Source organism: Strix uralensis, chromosome 8 (assembly GCF_047716275.1).
Source record: "Strix uralensis isolate ZFMK-TIS-50842 chromosome 8, bStrUra1, whole genome shotgun sequence".
Lineage (NCBI taxonomy): Eukaryota > Metazoa > Chordata > Aves > Strigiformes > Strigidae > Strix > Strix uralensis.
Genome location: NC_133979.1, coordinates 20,804,711 through 20,821,966, shown reverse-complemented (window position 1 = coordinate 20,821,966; position 17,256 = coordinate 20,804,711). Strand labels below are relative to the sequence as shown.

The following is a 17,256-nucleotide window of genomic DNA, read 5'->3' as shown; positions in this document are numbered from 1 at the left end:
AGAATGGAGGGAACACTGATTACTTTGCATGCTCCAGTTCTGCCTGCTGGCTCCAAAGACTCCTCGGTTCTAGTGTGTTTTCTTAGAAAATTGTTGACATTTACTCCATTTTGATATGTAATTATTAATTAGCATACTTTGATAATATTATGGGGTTTTTGATGTAAATATGGAAGTCAAGGTCCTGTGGAAAATACTCTGACAGATCATTCCATTTACATGAAAAAAACGTTTTAACTTCTGTGTCAGCTAGGCTGGGTTTTTTGTGCTGTCCAAATGTTCACACAGCAACGGGAAGATATTCTGTGATAATTGGAAGATGCTTTTTGCTGCTTTCTTTTAATTGAAAGGTATTTGTTGCTGTTATTGGTTGTGAAATGTATCCCTGTCTGTATCCTATGGCTTCTGTATAAATGTGCGCTATTAATAACTATAAATAAATGTCAGCCAATAAGGACTTCAGGGTTTTGAGAAAACAATCAAGAATGGCAAAAAATGATGGTATACAAATACTCGCAGATAAGACAGAACTACAACATTGTCATTTGTCCTCCTCTCCTCATCAGTTAAGCTGTTTATTATTGCTTTATTTGTATTAACTGCAGAATAGTTGTATTGAAAAATGTCTCAAAACAAAGGGAACAAAACCACTTCACATCAGTAAGTTACATGTGCATGCAGGTAAAGCAATACAAGAAAAGCTTATAAGAGTCCTCTCTTCCCCAGTAGCTTCTCTGCTTTTGCATCCTGTATATCCTGTTCTTTCTAATCCTTTCCTCTGCATTTGTTTTGGTATGAGTTGTATGAGTACACAGTTTATCCAACAACCTTATTTTCAAGTGCCAGTATTATTAAAAGATCACCAGTTATGTAAGCTACAGGCTACAAACATGAAACTACAGTAATCTGTGATGCTATTTTAGAAACATCTGAGGGTTTGTAAAAGTGCTTGTATTGAGGATGTTTTTGAAAATGGGTATGTAATGTGAAATATATATTGGTCATTGAAATTTCCCATATAGTTCTGATATGGCTTAAAATATCTGTTTTAGGTTTGCCAGAACCAAACAGAGACACTATATTCCAAGGACTGAGAATGGATCAAGGATTCTACACATCTAAAGACTTTCTACCTTTGGTAGCAGTGGCAAGTAAACCAGGTGTGTGATACTATGGGGTTTTTTTGTAATCATATTCAGTAAGTCATTAGCAGTTATTGATATATCAAAATGGACAGCTGGTTACACAGCAGCAGATCCAATTTTGAAGCACCTCCCAATGAATAGGACTGGGGCAGGGTTTTCCCTTGCTGACTTGCAGCCTCAGAAGTGTGGTCAGGAAAGTCAGTCTTAGAGACTGTAAAGCAAATAGTCATATGTAAAAATCTAAGCACATGGCAAAGCATTACCCCTAATAAGTTATATTTGTTATTTTTAATTATATTCAAAAGATGTCATAAACTTCTTATTTGTATAAATAATCTTGATATCAATTATCTTGATATCAATAGTATATATAAGATGGTCTTGAAAAAATCTGATATTGAAGAACATGTTACTGACCCATATAAACACCTTCTTTGTGTATTGTTGATAAATTATTTTACTTGATCCCAAGTCACATACTGCATGTTTTACAGACACGTTTAAGGAAGCACTAGTTCCTTACCCAACTTACGGTCTAAGACTTGGGACAACACTAGTATGCCAGCCGTTAATAAGACCACACTCACTTCATAGGCACCAAATGCAGTCTTGTTTTATGCTTTTACATCTTTGTTTTGAGTACAGAGATGGCTGTGTTTGCTCCCCAAGGAGTATAGCTGCTTTCAGTGGCCCTGAATGTGGAGTCATAAGCCCCAGATGGATGTATGAGATGGGGCTCATGATTTCTACACTACATTCCCTCATGTTCTAGATTCCACAATGTACAGTTTTTTGGGCATGTACTTGGTGCAGTATGTAGCCTTGTACATATTACCACATATTTAACCACACATATACCTTTTTTATCTACAAACTGATTTTCTTCTGGGCATTCAGAAATTTCTTTTAGCATCATATAAGGTTGCCTGCTTACTTAGTAGACTTCCCATAAATTGAAGAATATACCTTCTGCAGCAAATTATTCTGTATATAAAAGTAAAGTTTATACAAAATATTTAGGAAGGGAAATTCTGCATCCCATCTGTCCCATCTCTGTTGTTTTGATCAAATGCTTATTTCTGTCTTTTCATAAGCTCTAAGTGAGCTCAAATGGGTTGGGAGAAAAGGGTAGGTTTGGTTGTTTTTGAAGAAAGAGATGTTTAAAAATGAAGCAGACTGAGAATCTGCACTGCAAAACATTTGTAGATTAACAAAGGAAAAATAAATCTTGCAAAACTATCCCCTCTTGTAATAATTTGACTAAAAATACTTTGTAGAACTCTGTGTGGACACATAGCACTTGTGTACTGTAAGTCACCTGCCTGCATGAGGATCTATATACTGTGATCTGTGTCTTTTAAAATGTTGCAAAGGACCACTCTTGATTTGCTAGGATATGTAATGGTTTTCTTTATATTAAGTCTACAATGAAAAAAAGGATGAACTTTGAAGAACTAACCTTTTCTGACTGACAGTAATAGATAGCTCTTTGGTGTTGTTTGTTAATTAACATGCTCTCTTTTACTTAATTTTTCTCGTGTCTGTCTGTAGCTGTAGCCACCTCTTGCTCTCTAAAGCATGGAATTTTAAAATAAAATATACACGCCCTATACTGTGCTTTATCCTTTTCTTTTTACTATGACAGTTCTCTAAATAATAGACATAATAGACTTAGTCACAGTAAGATACAAATTCTGCCTGCTTATTAAGTTCTGAATACCACTTGTTAATGTACTTTCCTCCAAAAGGGCTTCCCCTTGCAGATACATCGATGTGAATTTACCTTGGGAGTGGCCTTGTTATGAAGAGCAAAGTGGGCTGCTGTGACTGATCCATTCTAGGCTAGTCCCGTGATGGCACTCTGAGCTGCCATTCCCCTGCTGCACATGTACTTTTGCCACTGCTCAATGTACAGTTTTTCTGAAGGATTAAGTTCATTAAAAATAAATGAGAAAAGTTTAGAAAGAATTTTAGAATAAGAAGCCCATTAAGTAAATAGTAAATGCAATGCCATATACATAGGGAGGAAAATGATAGCATTTGCCATACATTAAGCATTTTACAAATGGAGAGAGAATACGTGTATTAGGATGTTGTCCTCACTCTGTTTATATGTCTAAATTAAAAGCATTGTTTCCTTGAATTATACTTGTGTTTTTTTACAATTGCATGTGAAAATCTGCTGCTGCTATAGCAGGATACTCGAGTTACAGTGCAATGATTAAATGTCCAGCTTAGCACCTCCTGACTGAAGTTATCACAGGGTCATTAAGAATATAGCTTTATATTATTTATGGCATTATTTTTAAACTTTGCAGTAATTTGCCTAATCAAGTTAGTTGTATTTAAACTTGTGATAAAGTGCAGTCTCATACAAGGAACACAGTTCAGTTTTACTTAAGTATTTTCTGTATAATCAAATCATCAAATACAAGCTGTATATGATGAACACATAATGTTTTCTCCCAGTGGAAGATCTAGGAATTACTGTAATAACAATATTCTTTCTGCCTCATGTTCAGCTGCCGTAGAGAATAACCTCTGAGAACCATGTCATAGCCAGAACAATGTCAGTGCCTTGTAGAAAACTGACTGGGGGGACTAACTTTGAGAAACTATTACACAAAGCTATCAACAACTGGTCATCTTTTGAAAAATACCAAGTATTATTCTTTCTAATCTGTTAAAAGGTGTTTTGTTTTGTTTTTTTTTTTTTTTTTTAACTCGGAGGATAATGAATCTGATAAGAGCAAAACTTACTTTTTCAATAAAAAGATCTCACAATGCTAATTTCAACCTGACAGGACCCACAATCCTACAAACGTGTTGTCATTTGAATTCTTTCCAGATAGAAAGGTGCAGCTGCTTAGAGTACTGACTATGAAATTATGTATATGAGCATATCTTAAAAATGGGAATAAAACTGTCTTTCAGTGAAGCAGAATAATTTGATAGTGACACTCCATGCTTGGAAACTGTAAGATGCAATTTTACACTGCTTTAAGTACAAGTACCTTTTGAGCTGTCATGCAGAAATGGTTTCTCTACTTGAAAATGGGAGTTTCCTTTCATCTTCCAGGTATGTGTGCCTGTCACTCTCCATTGCCATCAATACATGGAACTGTGATCGTACTTGGGGCAGGAGACACTGCTTTTGACTGTGCAACATCTGCTTTACGCTGTGGAGCTCGTCGTGTGTTTGTGGTCTTCAGGAGAGGATTCACTAATATCAGGGCTGTCCCAGAAGAGGTAAAATTGAATAACAGCATTTATAAGAAGGAATATTAGTTGTTATTTCTACAGGGCCTGAAAGTGTGCTATAGGTACTTAAAAGATATCCACTAAAGGTTTTGTTTATAAAAATGCTCTTAAAATGTATAAACATTTATTAAAGATCTGAGACTCACTTTATATAGTCTCTGTATAAATAATTTTCATCTGTTGTACCTGTTTTCTGTTAAGTCAGAGAGATGCATTTGCATATAGGGCATAGAATTTCTTATAAATTAGAAAATACAGTAAAATTTTTAATCTTGGAAGCACCCCAGAGACCAAACACCCATTTGAGTATTGTAGGTGACTCTTCAGGTCACAGTTAGATCCTGGAATGATACTTTCTGTCTGCGGTCTAATGAATCTCAGTGATCCTGACGTTGCCTTGGGAGCCTATAAAATCTTGTAAGACAATTACTTACAGTGATTTTGGCACTGAATCGCTGCCAATGGCAATAGAGCAATATCATTCATCACAGATTTCAGCGTTCAATTTGATTTTTAGTTTGGCTTTACACTTTGGCTTATCAGGACATCTGCACATTTTGAAACTGACTCTGCTTCTTCAATGTATCTGTACTACAGAAGGAGTTTTTCAGATTAGATTTTCTTATTTTGGTGGTCTTTTTCCATTATCATTTATTTGGTACATACTTTACACTTTTGCATACTTGAAGATATCAGGACATCTTATGCATCTTTATCATGAGATTTATGGTAGTTTGGTCATCTGTTTCAAGAAGGTTTGCATCTTTGAGATCTTATAGAAGATAAGAGGTGCAAAAAAAGTAATAGAGGATTTTTTGATGACTTCTGTTCTGTTGCACTTCATTTAAGAATTCTAGACACAATGAGATTACTGAAGCCATTGCACAGACAGACTAGTGCTGTTTAGATTCTTATTAATCAAGAATCAGCTGTCACTCTGAACCAAAATCTTTGTTAGCAGTCTGGGTAAATTCCTAAAAGTTGTCAATGTTTGTACTCATCCAATCATGCAATGGCCTGGAAAAATGTAAAATAAGTAGTTTCAGCTAGTAATGGCCATGCTACAATGATGTCAGGTTGGATATTACATGTTCAGAAAAGTTGTCATGTAAACACAGACAATCAAATCCTAAAGACTTTGGTAAGACCAAATGCCGTTTGACTTCAGCAGTTTTACCACAGCAGAGATTCAGAAGATTTTAAGTCTGGATTGTCACTCAGAAAACTGTTGTTTGCACATGGTACTCAGCATTTAATAACATCTTAAAATCATAGTAAACACAAATCAGGGCTTGTACTTAATTAATACTAGGCATCTTCTTACAAGACTCAGAGAATTACATAAGGTAACTCTTTTGCCCTCAGAGGAGTTATACGTATTTAAAGTAACAGGGAACAATAAGAACATACAATGTTTGCATTGCAAATTTACCTAGTGCCACTGTCTAGAACTGCTTGATTTAATAGCATGGGAGGCTCTGAAGTTGGTATTAAAATGGCTGTCTCTATATGGTATACAGCTGACCTCTACTATAGAAGAATGCGTGGTAGCATCTTGAGTCAAAAAACAGTTTATGGGTTTTTTTTCATAAAAACACAACAGTGTTCAAGTTATATATTTTATTGCTTCTCCTCTACAGATGGAACTTGCAAAAGAAGAGAAGTGTGAATTTCTGCCTTTCCTCTCCCCTCGGAAAGTTGTACTTAGAGGTGGACAAATTGTTGCTATGGAGTTTGTTCGAACTGAACAAGATAATGATGGAAACTGGAAAGAAGATGAGGATCAGGTTGTCCGCCTGAAAACTGATGTGGTGATCAGTGCCTTTGGCTCCATTTTAGGTGACAATAAAGGTAACCCCTACTAATGCATTCTATAAATGCTGATGGTTATTTTAGCTGCAACCATTTTGTGTCCTTTGACAGTTTTGTGAAATGAGTCTTCTGGATATTACACAATTTGTGGCTGCTGGTCCTCTTCACAAGAATCTCTTTGTCCTTCAGGTATACCTCTAACAAAACTTGAGGGTCTGATAACACAGTAGTTTCTGTATATTGCTGTACAGAGCAGGAACTCGGATTAAAGTTACGGTTGCTCAGTATATATTTTGCTTTCAATGCAAATGGGATCTCAGAGAATACACTTGGGGATTTCTTCTGGTCTCACTAATTAACTTTAGAGAAACTCATTATACTGCAACTTTAAACTGAACTGATTTGATCTCTGAAACTTTTTTTTTAACCTATTAAATTAAGCAAGAATCAAGACAGATTCATTATCCTGGTTCAGCTGGTCTGGGTATCACTCATTTCTTGTGCATATGCAAGAGAACTGTGGCTTCTCTCATATATACAGTATTTGTTAAATTCACCTGTGCTTGTCTCAGCTTGCCTCATTATTTAGTTGCACTTTGCAAGCTTTGGTCTTAAAAATTAACAATTACATAGTTCCCTATTAAAGACACAGAAATTGGTGCATAGATGGCATTTCAGAGATTGAACAAATTGTCTGGATGTAGCAGAAAGCTGAGGAACATGAGTGCAACTAAGAACATGGGAACTGAGCAGAGCTCAGACTGTTCTCAGGCACTAGGTTAGGTTTAAAGAGTTCAGGCACATATATCAAATGTGCCTTGGAAGTAAAAAAACTGCTGACTCAGGAGAAGACAGATTGATAAAATGAATAGATCTTCAGCCTGGAGTTGCTCATCAAGGTTAGCAGGTTCTGAAAGCCTTAGTGATCAATGTGCCTACCTCTCCAGGGCATGCTCATGCCAGCCGATTAACCCATGACATGTTGTCATGGTCCTTTGGGTATAAATACTCTGACAGACGACTTGACAAGTGCCTCAGAGTGCATGTCACCAGAAAATTTGGTAATCAGATGTTGGTTCTGCCAGTGCAAAGGTAATTTCAAAATTTCCTAATGTAATGTGAGTTTGTGAATCTTTCCAATATAGAAAAATTGTAAATCTGAAATAATCTAAGTGGAGACTAGTAGCATTTGTAGACATACCTCAGGCATATAAAATGTATGACTTCCCACATCTGCGTTTTCTGTGTATGCCTTATAGATAACGCTGTTTTAAATGAAATTAAAAAAATTAGTTTTCTGATAGTAAGGTTTTCTAGAGTTATTGGTAAAATAATACAAAAAGTCTACTGACTTCACAGGAAGACAAAACATTAGTTAATGAAGATAAATTATAGGTCTTGTTGAAGAATTTTAGAATATAGCTACTAGCAGAGTTGACTGTAATCTGAACGGGCTACTCGGTGCTTCCTGTGCACCAGTCCAATTGTATATAAAATTAAACCATCATACAGCCATGAGAAGAGTCTAAACTCTCTCCTACAGTAAAAAAGAAGGATCAACCTGGTTCCTTAAGGAACATGTGAAGTTAATTCCAGGAGCATTCATATCTTGTGTGTGTTACTATTGCTTTGCGATAGATTCATGCAGCCTAGGCTGTATCTAGACAGTAACTGCACCCAGCTACGTACAGTGCTGATTACTTAGGGCTGCCTCCTGCCCTGCAGTTGCTTCCTGCTCTAAAAGGGCACAGGAAGTGTAGTCCACGTCTCTTTGAGAGAACAGACTCCCATTCTACTTGGAGATGTATTGCTGTATAAGGAGTCTGCCATCTGTGTTGGTCATGTTTTAGGGCTCAGCCCAACCTCCAGGAAGCAGGGAGAAGAAGATTAATATGTTTTTTAATCTTGAAGAGATTCATGAACTACTTCAATGGTGGAGGTGACTTGACTGAGAATTCTGGTGTTTTGTTGTTGTTTTTAAAACCCTCTGTTTAGTTTTTTTGGAAGGTTTTCTAGAACCTCATGTGGTAAATCAAATATTAGCCTATGCAATCAGTAGGTTTTGTTATGATTCATAGACCCTATGATAAAGGAGTGATTTTGTTTTCTCCCACATTAAAAACTGCTTCAACTAAAAGGTTGAACTTATTGTGTTGCTTAGCCATAATACTGTGCCACTCTTGTATCTCCTAGTATGGATTCACTGTCTAAATTGGTTGTTGTGACGTTTTTAAATAGGAACATAAAATGGGAGGGGAACAAAGTCATGCAGTGACCTGATCATGAAAGAACAGTCATTTACCTTGGGGGTGAGCAATACACCTCAGTTTCACGCTGTATTTTTTGTGAAACTGCTATTAGAATAGCAATCCAATTACAAGGAAAAATGCAAGGCATTTGTTTTGGATGTTGTGAAAGTGAAAAGAAACTAAGACTTGAGGGAATAAAGTGTTTATTTTGAGCATACCACTTCAGTTGCTTTTAAATCTTTATTTTTTGACTAAGCCATCTTAATGAAAGTCAAATTTGCTTTTCACAACTGAGCTGGATTACAACCAAATCTCCAGGCTACCTCAGCATACATAACAAAAAGAAATTAAAAAACCCCCCACCAAAAGCATCTTATATTCTTAGTGGTTTTTTAAAAAAAGGAAGCACATTTTTGTATTCAAGAGATGGAGATATTTGGGTATTCTCCATCAAAAGATGGAGATGAAAGTACTGAAGGTACTCATAACTGGACAATGCCATAAGCAAACTGATCTGACTTGGAACTTGATATAACTTTTAAGAAGGGGATGGACTAGGTGACCTCCAGAGGGCCCTTCTAGTCTGAATTATTCTATGACTGGATGACTCAGATGCAGGCTGAATAAATGTGTTAATTGTTGCTCATACAAAGCTCTATCAATTGACCTAATTCGTAAGGCACCTCAGGAAAATGCAAATGCAGTCTTGGTATGGGCTAAGCTAGCAGGATATGTCCTATTTGTTATTAATAATGTTAAATGCTGATGCTACTGATATAAGAATAAAGAAAATACTATGAAAACCAGAGGGTTTAAAATCAGATTTAGCCCCAGTTCAGCAGAGTGTTCAGGGCACCCTTGTTGCTCCTGTTTTAAAGTTTTCCTTTACAAGACATAAGGACATGGGTGACTGCTATTCTGAGCAGAAATAGCTCGTAGGTTAGAAAGCTTTTTCTAGTTTATTATCCTCAACAATATGTTTCTTATTCTTGCATGGTAACTATCAAATTTGCAACTGAGATTCCATGTGCTCACAGTAGGTCTTTTTTGTTTTGTAAAAATAAAATGCTGATTGTGTTTTTAAGCAATAGTTCTAGTAGGTATTCATCCTTCCATTGGGAATCATGTAAATGCATCATTAATTTTAAAAAAATGGACTCCTAAGTCCATTTTATGCTCAGGAAGTTGCTAATAGACAGAACAGGAGAGTTGCCTTGTAGACTATTTTAAGAACATTACCACTTTACTGAAACCAGTAAAAAAACCCCCAGCAAATTGTTCAAATCAAACTACTGCAGATGGAGTAAGAAAACTGTTTTGCTTCTTGTTGGAAAAAAAAGTTTTTGCAAGCACAAGCTGCTTTTTTTTTTACTGCATAGCTTATCAAAGCCTTCAAGCCATCAGAACTGACCCACATAAACAAAGAGCTGTGAGAGAATTTTGTACCTTTCCTTGTGTTCATGATCTTTTGCTTGGTTTGTTATTTTGTAGGCCTACAACATATTAGTGAATTACTCAAATATCTTCTGTCACCATTCCAAATTGTAACTATTCAATATATACAAATGTAATTCCGTGTACTCCCTAGCATTCCGTACAGCCTCAACGTCCTACTTAACACCAGTCCAGTTGATTTTGAAGTCTAAACTTTGAATAACCATTTTCTCATTTATGTTGTTCTGATAAGCAAAAGGGAACAGTATTTTTGGACTGCAGAATTTTGCATTGGAACAAGCGTCCTTGTTCTGATTTATTTTCCTGAATTTTTGAGGAGAACCTGGACTTTCTGAGTAGAACCATGGAGAAATTATGGAAAATAGTACACTTGTTCAAAACGCACTACAAAATGCTGTGCAGGACAGGGGGCTAAGGCAGGGTAGGGAACTGGCAATGTAAGTTTAGTTCAACACTGTTTAGCAGGCAGTGGTAAAGAGGAAGTATTCCTATTTATCAGAACACTGAATTGTAGCATGATAATGCCTGTTTTATTTTCCTGGAGACACAAAAAAGGGAATGCAAAAATACCCAAGCAAACTCCAAATACTACCATTGCAAAAAACGCCAGGAATAGTAGGCTATTTGTGAGCAAAAATATTTTTTTATTAAATTTTTGGTAGTAGCTAGCTATTGCATGGTAACTGAAGGGCAAAATTTTATTTCAAATTGCTGGGAATCAGTCACAACTTTCAGATATTTTGCTTTTACTTTTAGTACGACTATCGTCTTGCTTGGAAACTGCAGCAGCAAACCCCAGAAGGCTTACTAGAGTATAACTACTGCCCCTCCAGTATAGTGCAACATACAGCAAAGATAGATTTGCCCAAGTAGTTTACAATTTTATTATTTAACCCACTCCTATTTAATATTTATTTCTATAGATTGAGAAGCATTTGCTAGGGAAAAGCTTGCAGAGCTCTGAGCTCATAAGTGAAAAATATTTTAGTTTTCCTTTGTACAAATACAGAACTTCAAATGGTACAGAAGCCAGTGAACCTGCAAGGAGTGTTGAGTTTCTTCATCCAGCCTGCTCAGACAACTAGGTAACCTCACCCTCAAAGCACTGAAACCTTGACTATCTAATGAAAGACTAGGAGGGAGGAAGAGAGATGGCCTCAGCTGGGAATGCCCACGGGGGTGACCTGGTGTCTCCCTGGTAGCACAGCATCTGCCTCACACCCACAGAACAGACTTCTAGTCACTAGACTTTTAAAAAAAATTGTTATATAAACCTGAAATTTATACAGATTCAGAAGATTCCTAGTGAAATAGATATGAGTTTTCCTGCTGAGTCATTTGGAATAGGATTTTTCTCCACATATGGGTCTACTGCATGATTTTGAGTGCAGCAGTTCCACACCCTGAAATGATGACCAGTTTCCAAAAGTGGCTTCATGATGACTTCTAAAGTCATGTTAACTTAGAGCAGGAATTCTGCTCTTTCACCCTCTAGACATCAGTACACATTTGCTTGCTCCTTACAGGCTAAAAACAAAGTCAGTACCTCTCCTAGGATACCTGGACCCAACTTTATCCAGTCAAATCACTTTCTAATCCTGGTTCAGTACGCTAGTGGGGCAGAGACTGTGGGAAGCATGACTGTGCCTTTATTTGCTGACACTGGGCAGTGTCAGCAGTTAATCAGTCTATTGGTGCATGTGACAGCTGTAGTTTTACATTTGAGATTAAGAAAGTTACAGTATATTAATATTTTTCTGAAGTAATGCTAGTGTTCACTGTAAAGGAATTCTGTAAGATGGATATCAAAAATAACATTAATGAGCTACTAAAGCTAAAATTACAGGAACTTATGAAATTGGTTAAACATAAAAACCATTAAACTGTTTATTGAAGCTTCACAGATATACTGCAGCTAATGAGCATTTCTGCTATTTAAATAAGCCCAAATTGAACACACATTACATGGATACATAATTAGTCATGGCAGTCAAACACACACAGACTCACTTTTAAAGCTTTATTTGAGGAATCTTTTCCATTTGATTTGTTTTGTTAATTAAAATATTTTTTCTGTATTCACTTATATTTTAATATTGTTTTTGCAAGTGCTATAATTGCTGCTGCTTTTCCATTTGTGTTTGTTTGCTCTGTGAATATAGGAAATTTGAATATATATTCAGAAGTGTCCTTTTGTTTGGTGTTATTTGTATTAGCATCACTTGATAGCATCAGAATAATTCAATTGTATACTGTCTTTCATCCAGAGGATCTTTTCAAATTAGATATAATATCTCACTAGGATATGGAGGAGAAGGCAGCACAGCCACAGGATTATACTTTGTATTTTCAAGAGAAAAGCTATGTTAGTTTTAAACTTTAAAGGGTGTGAGAGTGCAGGGATTTAAAAGACACTCTTTTCTTTACCCCAGAGCCAAATCATGCACCAACAAAAACATTAGGAATCTTGTTTGCTTGCTGTTCAGTGTCAAACAGCAATTCAGAGAACTGATAGTTGGGGTCACCTCCTTTCAAGCTCAGGTTTGGCTCTTAGATTCTCTCTCACCCCTTGCAGGGGCAGAGAAGGGGCATCCCTTTGTGAAGACCAAAGCTCTCCCCTTCTTTCTGCAGGTGGTTTAGGTCCCTTCAGCCTCACAGTTGCTCTGGGTACCAGATCCAAATTGTGAGGACGTTAGGAACTATTATATAAGATGCTTTTAAATCATGCCCTTATTTTTACTTAACCTAAATCTTGGAGATTATAAAAAAGACAGAAGGAAATAGCTGCTGGATACCATGTCAACCTTGCCACCAGAGAAATGTTCTTTCTCAATTTTAAAAATACTGATCAGGCAGACAAATCCCCAGGCCCTAGGGAGATGTTTCAGGTGAAGGTATGTTGGGCATTCTTTGCACTCAGAAAGCTTTTGGTATAATTATGTCCAGACAGCTATTTTAGCACAAAACAGTCCAAAGATAGATTTGAGAAATGTAGTAGATCCAGGATAAGAGAGGTAATACCCTGTTTTCCACAAGATGAAATAAGTAGTCAGGACTTCCAGTTTTACATCATCTCTTCTGAAAAACTACATCTCCGATAGCATGTTGCCCTCTAACGCCTTTACTGTGGTTCAGTCCTGTCTCAGAGAAACAAAAGTCATCTATTAAATTCCCAATACCAAATCCTGAAGCTCCAAGTTTTCCTCTGGGTTTTTTCCAAACATATCTTTACAAGCCTGTACATATTTAGCTTGCGAGAACTGTCTAGACCACATGCTGAGATGGTACCACTGCATGCAATAAGTTATCTTATATATGAAAAATATAAGATGATCAAAAGCTTTGTTGAAGTACAAACAGTCCGAGACATAAAGAGAAAGTTAATGTATTGATTTATAAATATTACTGAAGCATTCTTAATAAAACTGCTATCAGTCATTATCAGCACTTTCCTTTTTTTTAAAAAAAGAAACAAAAAGCCCCCAAACCCAAACAAACAAACCAAAAAACTCATTTTCTAGACTGAGAAATGTCTCTGTCTGAAGGTTGTGTTTGATGTGATCTTTCAGTAATTTGAATATTTTTAAAGGACACCATTTCATAAGTTTTTGATTCTGTTACTACGCAAATACTATTTTTGCCAAGTTAAGCCACAAGGATATGCAGGGTGGGAGGGATTGTGCAAGCAATAGGTCTTGAAGATAGATTAAATACTTCTGGTATGAAAACCTGCTACAGTCTTTCAGTTTAAAACTGTCTTCTGTGATTCTGGCTTCTGAACCAGTTGTAAAAAAATACTTTGGATTACAGTCCTCTGGATGTATGTTTGTGTGTGCCAAGGGTGAGGAGGAGAGTGTAGGTGGGACAAGTAGGTGACAATGTTTGTGCCTTGCTTCCTATTTTATTATTTTGCCCCTGGTTATACACAGCCCCCCACTTTGAAATACACTTCTAATATATGATTTGGAGGTGAAGAGAGGCACAGATCCTGGGAAGAAAATTCCATCATGATGATGTGCAAGGAAGATGCATTTGAAGCTTGCTGTATACTCAGGCATGCACTGGGCAATACTGTGAATTTGCCCTTGTATTGGAGAAATATTCTTGTCTTAAACTGGCAGGTTTCTCTTTTACATATATGACAGCACAACTACATCAGTTTAATTGACCTTGGCAATCTGCATCTGCTAGTCGTATGTCCCTGAGGGACGCTGCAATTTTAAGCTGCATTTTATTGTAGAATTTTCAGTTCCTGTAGACAAAGCTATAAACCCCCTCATTTTGATACATGCTATCAACATTTGCTAAAAATATTTATTGAAAACATGATTATCTTCATCAAGCTACTTTGAAGTGTCTTTGCAATTACAATAAAATAATTTAAAAACGCATAATAAAAATCCTGTTAATATGGAAAAGATTATTTTTTTCTGAGTATTTATGTGTATGTAATGCCATGCAGTATAAAAAGTGATTTTTTAAATTTTTGCTTCTACATTATTTTAAAGGACAATAATAGTTCATGTGCAGAATGCCTATATATGCTGCTTACTAACATGAAAAAAATTAAGGTAACTTAATGCATGCTCTAAAAAAACATCAGAAATTGTATTGAAAAAGATACAAAATATATTGTCTTCATGTAAGCATTTCGATTGTGTTTTTATGGTTTTATTCTTAATATATGTAACAAGTTTCAAAGTGAGCCTTACTTTCATGATGTTCTGAGTTTAAATATTAAGTCAGGATAGTTTTGACTTTATTGAAATACATCTTTTTCAGAATTAAATTTCTTTAAAACCAACACACTGTCAAAGCCAAAGCTTTGATAACATAACACTTCCTGGTGGGAAAATGTTCCATCTGAAAATTTTCAGTCAGGTTTAATAATGGCCTGTCAGAAAGTAGCAGAGTATCATTTCTGTTATGAGGGTTAATAAATGTGGGAAGTAAATTCTGGAGATCTAAATGAACGTCTAGAAATTGTATCAGAAACACTCTTTTTTGGTTTTAAATGTCAAAAATCATTTGCTGTGCATTAAGTTGTGCTAGAGAGTATGTGGTAGGTTATTCAGGAGAAAAGCAAGTTGTTAAGGTAAATGCAGTACAAAGTTATGGGTGGAGGGAAAGGGAGGAAATTTATTTTTCCTTTGTTAATATTGTTCATTAATAGGATTTTCAGAAGTGCTGGACTTCTTCCCTGGGAGATGAATAATGCCAGTGAGAATGACTTTGTGAGTTCCAGCTTCTGGGATATGCACTGTGTTCTCAGGGAGTCACCAGAAGAACATTAGCACCAATTATTTTTTGAGCCTGCATTGAGTCAGTCCCTTCTTGTGATACTTGTGTACGTTTATTTTTTATGCAAGTCTGGCTTTGCAGGCACACAGGAATTGGTCACTTTTCTGATACTACCAAACTGCTGTTCCATATAATGTATGCTGTTTTTCTGTCCGAGACCTGTTAGTAATTACATACCTCCCCTAGCTCAACAAAAGCGTTTCTGTATATAAAAGGACTTTTCATTCCTACTGTAAATTCACATTTAAGTAAGTGAAAGAACTTGGAACTGCTTTTCTAATTGTTATCAGTGTATATCTGACAGATTTTAGCAACAGCTTTTTCTTTCTTCTATTAACATACTTGTCGTTCATTTTAATTACAGTCAGAGAGGCCATGGCACCTATCAAGTTTAACAGATGGGGTCTTCCTGAAGTAGATCCGGAAACTATGCAAACAAGTGAACCCTGGGTTTTTGCAGGGGGTGACATTGGTGGTCTTGCTACCACTACAGTGGAATCAGTAAATGATGGAAAACAAGCTTCCTGGTACATGCACAGATACATACAGGTGATTTTTTTAAAAGTCTTTTTCTCTTTCACATTTCTATCTGCTTTTAGATACTTTTAAAAATAATTTCATTGTGGTTTAGATTAAATATACAAGTTTTGACAAACTGATACCTGGATTATCTGGTGATTTGAGCATTACAGATTTATTCAACTTGGATCACATACTTGAGTTTGGGTAGTTGAACCCAGCTTTCTTACATTATCTTAACACTAAAATCCAAGCAACATTTTATTGGCCCCAGCTCTGAATTCCACTCAAGGGTAGCAAGCCTCCCTGCACAGTGCAAGTAGAAGGCCTAATTGGGTAATTGGGGAAAAGAAGCGAGCCCATCAGTATTAAAAAGTAAAATCTCCCAATAGCACATAAAGTAAAAATTAAATACTGCCAAAGTTGTTACCTGGGGAAGACATTTTTAGTGTATTAACAGTTTACAGAACATTCAGATTATCTACACTGGAACCAAAGTTTGCTCTGATGAGGCTGATAAACTGGACACAAGAGTCTGACAAAAAGATAAACACTGAGTGCACAGAGGAAAATAATTCAAAGGAGAATTTACCTGAGAAATGTGAATTTAAGGGGTATAGACTTGAAAAGCCTGATAACTGAATGTTCCCTTTTGGTGCTCCTTGTATGTTGCTGACTGAGCACCTCTGCCCTAATTTTTCTAGTAAAAGAAAGAGCACAAAGTCTAGAGGAGCTGCAGAGGAACCGTCAGAGACGGGAGACACAGCCTGTGTGTGGAGAACCAGCTGACAAAGAGTGTGTTCATAAGTGCAAGGAACTTTTTAGAAACATGATACATGATTCATTCTCCCACAAAAAGAGATTTGAACAACTGAAGTTGGGACTGTAACAGCTCGATGTCTTTCTCCCCCATCCATCTGCTCAAAGCCTCTTTGATTGCATGTTTGTGCAATTTCATGCTGTTGGGGTCTGATTTCACTTCCTAAAAATACTTCAACTGAAAGCTTGTTGTTAGTATCTGTGCATATTTTTTCCTCACTTGTTCTAAAGCACTGTTTGTGTCCTGCCTTCTTAGACCCTCTGAAAATGCTGAGTGTGAAACATCTTTAATCCCTGACCTGCTTGCTTAATTTCTCAGTGCACAGTGAATTTGGGTAACTGTGATAGGGATAGGGGGAGAGAGGAGTATCTCCTCCTTTTTGTCTCCTTCCTCTTTAACCTCGAGAAATACATCACTTAAAAACCCTCCTTCATCATGTTGTTTCCTTCTCAAAGCTTGCTTCCCCCCCCCCCCCCCCCCCCCGAATGTATTTAATACTTTGGAAAAAATCTGAATAGTCATGGCTTGAGAATTAGAATTTTAAATCAAGCAGGCTTGTGATATTAGAGCATTTCCGTCACCCTTTGCAGGTTTCAAGGCAGCTTATTCAACCTTACAGTCTCACCAGGAAGCTAATGGGAAAGCCTTACAGCAATCTTCACAGGAAAGTTTCCAAATGTCAAGTGTCACCTTT

The 17,256-nt window shown here is 36.5% G+C and overlaps 1 protein-coding gene across 3 annotated transcripts in view; it reads left to right on the top strand.

Annotated features, from left to right (window-relative positions):
• Positions 1–17,256, top strand: part of DPYD (dihydropyrimidine dehydrogenase) — a 365,990-nt gene that overhangs the window by 168,106 nt on the left and 180,628 nt on the right. For all 3 annotated transcript variants that reach the window (XR_012629947.1, XM_074877213.1, XM_074877215.1), the window contains 4 exons: positions 1,053–1,160; positions 4,225–4,394; positions 6,047–6,257; positions 15,588–15,772. Coding sequence is in view for 2 of the 3 variants with exons in the window: in XM_074877213.1 (XP_074733314.1) it covers positions 1,053–1,160; positions 4,225–4,394; positions 6,047–6,257; positions 15,588–15,772 (674 nt within the window). In the remaining variant the exon portion in view is untranslated. The remainder of the gene's footprint in view (positions 1–1,052; positions 1,161–4,224; positions 4,395–6,046; positions 6,258–15,587; positions 15,773–17,256) is intronic.